This window comes from Lupinus angustifolius, chromosome LG06 (genome assembly GCF_001865875.1).
Source record: "Lupinus angustifolius cultivar Tanjil chromosome LG06, LupAngTanjil_v1.0, whole genome shotgun sequence".
NCBI classification, from domain to species: domain Eukaryota; kingdom Viridiplantae; phylum Streptophyta; class Magnoliopsida; order Fabales; family Fabaceae; genus Lupinus; species Lupinus angustifolius.
In genome coordinates this window covers 5,348,887-5,355,053 of record NC_032014.1, presented here as the reverse complement: position 1 = coordinate 5,355,053, position 6,167 = coordinate 5,348,887, and the positions used below count along the sequence as shown (strand labels likewise).

Sequence of the window (6,167 nt, the reverse complement as noted above, 5' to 3'; positions counted from 1 at the left end):
ATTATAATGAGCAACATCGTGATCCCAAGTTACCAATTACTTCTCCTATTGAGAATTGAATCCATAAGAAAAACACTGCAACTAAAACAAGAGCAAACGTGATTTGTTTTTTTACAGAAAATTATATACAGTTGCAAGCATTTTGTACTCTGCTAGCTCATTGAATTATGTAAAAAAGGCGGGGATTTCATTTTATTACTAGCATAATTAAAAGGAAAGCAGAAATGATTCTTTCACGAACTAGTTATGTATGGATTCCTCATAGAAGGCTAGGTATCAAAGTACTATCAACATTGTAACAACACACTTTTTTTCCTGTCACTTAACCTTTTATAAGGAATTTGTATAAGATTTGTTGGTAAAACTAGCATCTCTTTAAAATAAAAATTGCCCCTGAAAATTACTTTAATTAACACCCCTCACTTGTTAAAGATCCCACTAGGTTAATTGAGATGAAACAAAAGCACATGGAATTGCAGAATTAGCTATTAGCTATGCAAGAAAGAAGCTACCGCAAAAAATAGATACTCATTGATTTGTAGTTTAAGAATAAACAAATTGTTGATTTCTAAGTTATATATCACTGTGGATACCCAAAATGAGACATTGAAATGTGCATATGTTTGTCTTAACCAGGCAACTTGTGAGTTCTAACCACATAACCCAATCAATCACACAGAAGGGAAAAACTTGTTGAGATTGAATGGTAGAGAGTAAAACTCCTCACTCCTTGTATCTTTCTTGAATGAACTGAACTTATCCCACCAATGCATGCCTTTGTCTTTGTGACTTTGATTATCATTATTCTGCAGTGTCAAGTCTAAGAGCAGTGCCACTGTACCACCAACAAATGCTTGTGATGATAATGGGACATTGATAATGTCATTGAACTGCCAGAAATGGAGAAATAAGATAACTTAATAAGTACTTTGAGATCATTTATGAACATTTTCAACAACAACAAGAAAGAGATAAAGAAGTAGAGAAGGTGGATACCCATCTTGCATGGGTGTGCACAGGACCATAGGACTTCAATGCTGTGTATTCATTGAAGTATTGAGGCATAGAGAAGCCAATGAAAACAGAGAATCCTAAGATGAAAAGAGTTCGAAAGCTGTTTAAGTTGCAAAACTGAAGGAGACTTAGTCCTGAAGAACCTGTGTTGTAGGAAACATGAATAAATAAACAAGTAAAAGAGCAATGAAACTTGGATGGAATTATGATAATAAAAATCTAGTTCTTGAGTTAATCTTGTCATACATACCCACATAGGCAAACAAAATGCAATGTACAGCTGCAACTATTGGTCCTGGGATTGAAGCAAACACAGCTCCAAATTTTCCTGCATGTATAGCAGTTCATGTTAAATGCATTGGACTAGGGAGATACATTACACCAGAATTGTCTGGCTTGCAGAACTTACCAAGTATGGAGAAAAAGATCATGAACCCAGCTGATATTTGAATAACTCTTCGGCTTCCGACAAGTGTCATGGCTAAGAGCCCAGCATTTTCTCTAGTTTGGGAAAAAGCCAAAGATGTTGTTATAATGATTCATGGATGCTATGCTATCCTTATAAAGAAAATAATATCTCTGTTAATGGAAATTTTGAACTAGAATCTTACACAGAAACTGATGCTCCATTGCCAGTCCCAAACATTCCACATAACAGACTTCCCACTCCCTGATATATGAAATAGTAATTTATGATGATTCTTAAAAATATCGAAAAATGAAAATGACAGAAATGTAGTGCAAGAACAAAATCAAGAGGCATGACCAGCATTCAGTGTACATGCTGACATTCATTATGCCATTTCTGAAATAAGTAATCAGTGGTAATTATATAACTTAGCTTTCACACATGCATAGAAAAGTCCATTAGTTAGGTGGGTAAAAAATACTTTCAATTTAGGATTTATCTTTACCTGCCAACCGACACCGCGGCTAAGAACTGAAGGTGGCAATGGAGTTGCGCTTGCATACCTTGAAACAGCAATAAAGGTACCACTTGACTGTTCAACAATAAAATTCATGTGAGAAACAACCATCACATAAGTAATATAACAGAATGCATGGAAAGTAGAGATAAAAAGGCAGAAGTTTCAGTGCCTTATTCACTTTCAAGTTGCATGATTAGATTACTTATGCTAACAAGGATATTTTTCTACACCAAGTTGGATGAATCATGACAAAATTGCTTAAAGTGGATTGCTGTATCTTTGAATGACTAGTTTTTGAGGAGAGGAAAAGAGACTCGGAACTATTCATTTGTTAATTACAATAGGAAAAAGAATTATGCAGCAATCTTGATGGAGAATTTACTTATCTCTTCAAGGTGTGTTTAACACTTTCCTTTAGGAAGCTAAACCTTGTGATTTCCATTATTTTGGAAATTCACAATTATTAGATTATTCAGAACATAGAAAGTTCATTTTTGTCTCAACTCTTGTATTCTGCATATTATCATAGTAATGTTTCAAGTAAAACAGACTCTAGAAGGAAAAAAAAGGAGCAGCAGGAAAATATGGTAACACAAGTCAATCATGGGTTTCGAGTAGGGATGGCAATAAAAACCGAACCCGTGGGTATCCGCTCGAACCGAACCCGAATATAACGGGAAAATCCGATGTGATTGAGTTCGGGTTCGGGTTTTACCCGAATTTAAATTTCGGGTTTGGTATAGCAAACACCCTAACCCGAACCCGCCCCTGAAGTAAGGTAATTCAATTTAAAATTGAAATTTCTATCATTTGCCAATTGTTTTTAATTTTTAATTTTACTTTACATATTGTTGAATCTTCAAACATAAAATAAATGAAATGAGAAAAATTACACGAAAATAATATTATATTTTCTTTAATACTTTATCATTTTCGGGTTCGGGTTATCCAAAACCCGATAGATTCGGGATTCGGGATGGTATTTTTATTTTCAACATGTTGCCATTCCTAGTTTCAAGAGAAGGGACAGTTAAGAATTTACTACAATTTTTTTGATAATGCATATCTAGTTTGGAAGCATATAATAAACAAACCTCTACTAGTGCAACAAATGAAGCAACCATCATAGCAAAAGCCTCTCCAACAGCAAATGTAGGAGCTCCCCATTGGAAAGGATATGGGATTCTAATCCTGCATAATATATTTTGACGACAGTAATACATAGGAGTTAACTAAATAGAAACCATTTTTGTCTTGTCATTTAAGATGGACAAAGTAACAAAGCAAATTCAAGAGTTATCAACAGTGTCCTCCAAATTTACTGCTACATAAAGAAGAGACCACTTCCATTATTAACCACAAGACACTTACCAAACAGCTCCACTTACAATTCCAGCATGATCAGTTCTACAAGTATTCTGAGTTACAGGCGATGCATGTTTATAAGCTCCACTCAAAGTCAGAAGATGCGCATAAATCCACACGATTACTATCGAGAAAATTACTGCTAATCGGCTATAGATAACCTTTTGTCCTTTCAGCAAGTGAGGCAGGTACTGTGGTAAGAAACATCAGGACCTTAGAATATAGCATTTATATTAAAGAGAGAAAAAGAAAAGGAAAGCGCCGACTAGTTAAATTTCATCTGAGGTGGGTGTTAGGTATTCAGATTATTTTTAAAAAAGTTTCTAATGATGCAAGGAAAGGGAGTTTTAGCATCATGACAATCATAAATCACCTGTGAAAATACTACTAGGATTAAAATTTCCGGCAGCCCAATCTCCACACAATCTGCAAGCTAGAATCCAAAAGCCGCAATCAACAGTGTAAATCAGGCCATTTATAACTATGAAGTGTATGATAGGAATGTGAACTAGTTCTTGTTGCAAATATACTTACCACAGGAAAACCCAACTCATAAAGTCCAAAGCCTGAGAGAGCAACCAAGGGAACAGCAGATAGAGGACTTAAGAACCTAAACAAAAACATACAAAATTATACATCATTAGAAGGTTTAAAATGAGTCCGTAACTTTCATAGTGGATAAAATCCTATGTATTAGCCTAAATGCGAATCACTAATTGGTTGTTAACAAATGAAGTGGGAATATTATATAAGAATTGGATATATCCCCAACAAGTAAATTGAAAACATATCTTGACATCTGAAAGTGAAAAGGCCACTTATATAATCTGACATAGCACAATGTGAATATAGGATACGAAAAAAATGTTGTATTTAGATTTTAGACAAGAAAGTTTCAAACAACCTCACTACATTGCGCCAAAGGCCACTGAAGCCAAGAACAATTTGCAGAATTGACCCAACAATCATGGCACCTTGCGTTCCACGCATTATCCTCTCAAACTTCTGCATGTTCATCACCAAATCAGTTAAACAAGGATGGCCGGTGACTTACTGATTTAACTAAAATATCAAAACAATGAGACAAAACAAGCAGGTTTGTGATGAAACAACCTCTTTAGGGTTCTGAATGTCACTGTACCGACCAGCCAAAATGATTGAAATGGTTGTAGGCACAAAGGTGTAGGAAGCTCCCATAACCGCAGGTAGGCGAGTCCCAAACAATGTTTGGAAAAGTGTGTTTATACCAGCCACAAACAACAGAGTCTGAATCATTTTAGCTTTCTCTTCCTATAGAAGCACAATTGACATCTTTGTTAGACTTAGGAACCACAAAATCATATTGGAAAACCAAAAAAATCACTTTTTCCTCTTCTACTTGTCAAGACTTACATTTCCTCCTCCCATATGAGGCACTAGATAGGTTGGTATAAGAACAGTTGTGCCAAGCATTACAAGGTAATGTTGGAAACCAAGTAGTATCGCCTCCGCTTCATTAACATTAAAATTGTAAATTCAATATCACATTGAATATGAATGTACACTATCATTTTCTTAATTCTTAAAATCTGAAACATTGAGTCAAATTGACTACCATAAGAAAATTCAAACTCGGTCTAGCAGAACAAAAAGGCTCTTCATACCCAGAGAAAAAAGAGTGACCTTGATGAGTTTTTTTCCAAAGATAGGTAGAAATCAAAGTAACAAAGAAAAAAAAAGTGTTCACATTATAGAAAAGCTTCATCAAGGTGACATCAATAAGTAAATTCAAACTTAGTCTAGCATAACACAAGGGCTCTTCATACCCAGAGAAAGAAGAGTGGTCTAGATGAGTTTTTCCACAAATAGGTAGAAAGTAGAAACCAACTAACAAAACAAGAATTATCATCACATTACAAAAAAAACTGAATTTCTAAGAGAAGCTTAAAAGGGTTGCAATGAATGAATGAAGCTCACGCCATGGAGGAGGACTGGTGATGCAGTAAGACACGTTTGGAAGTTGATCCTTCACAGGATGTGGCTTCAGCTCTTCTACCTTGGGTGGTGCTGCAGCTCCTGTCATTCTTCTTCTCTGACTCAAATACAACAGAAACGCACACAATTCTCAGAACCCAACAAAGCAAAATGGAAAATGTTTCAACAAAATGTAGAATGATGAGAGAAGAAGAGGAAATTGTAGAGAAGAAACAAAATGGAGTCTTGTTTGGAAACTAAAAATACAGAAGAGGACAATGAGCAATTAACAAGGTCAGAGGTGACACCTTGAGCTTTTCAGTAACGTAATGCAATGCAGCAAATGGTGATGAGTTTTGTAAACCAAGACCAACTTAGAGGCCAAAAAAAACTGAGATAAAAGTGATTATTAATGCGAATATGTGGGAAAAAAGCAAGCAAAACTACTAAAAGCAAAAAATAAAACAAAAGCAAAGGTAGCATTGTCCTGTGCCCAACCACAATTTTTCACTTCCATTTCTTTGCATTTACAATATTGTAATTCCACTTATGTTGTTATTGTATAAGTTATTTATTGGTAGGGGTTATTAGGATATATTTTCACTTAAACATGCATGTATAATATATAGTCAGCCTATATAATATATACTATATAGTTTGAGTTAATCTGTTTATCTGTTTTAAAAACTAAGGGTCTCATCTATATGTACGTGATATGTAACTAATGTAAGCTTATTCTATTAGAAGACCTTTTAAGCAGGCAAATGCATGAGTTTAAATAGAGAAAAGGTATGCTTTTAAATAGAACTATGTACTATTAATAATTAATTTACATTTATGTATATTTTATATCCAAATTTTATATATAACAGTTATAGTTATATTAAAATAATATAATATAAATAG

General features: G+C 34.5%; 1 protein-coding gene across 2 annotated transcripts; it reads right to left on the bottom strand.

Moving 5' to 3' along the window:
- On the bottom strand, positions 497-5,680 carry LOC109349755 (nucleobase-ascorbate transporter 7-like). 2 transcript variants are annotated; one of them, XM_019590698.1, is made up of 15 exons: positions 5,570-5,680; positions 5,265-5,379; positions 4,701-4,798; positions 4,422-4,598; positions 4,213-4,313; positions 3,843-3,918; positions 3,682-3,741; positions 3,315-3,499; positions 3,038-3,134; positions 1,929-2,015; positions 1,626-1,684; positions 1,424-1,515; positions 1,265-1,342; positions 997-1,157; positions 497-890 (listed from the first exon to the last, which is right to left on the bottom strand). In XM_019590698.1, the coding sequence occupies exons 2-15, from the start codon at positions 5,368-5,370 to the stop codon at positions 672-674; spliced, it is 1,596 nt and encodes a 531-aa protein (XP_019446243.1). In that variant the 5' UTR covers positions 5,371-5,379; positions 5,570-5,680; the 3' UTR covers positions 497-671. The 2 variants fall into 2 exon arrangements, with proteins under 2 accessions (XP_019446243.1, XP_019446244.1); XM_019590699.1 differs by lacking the exon at positions 5,570-5,680 and having other exon boundaries at positions 5,265-5,499.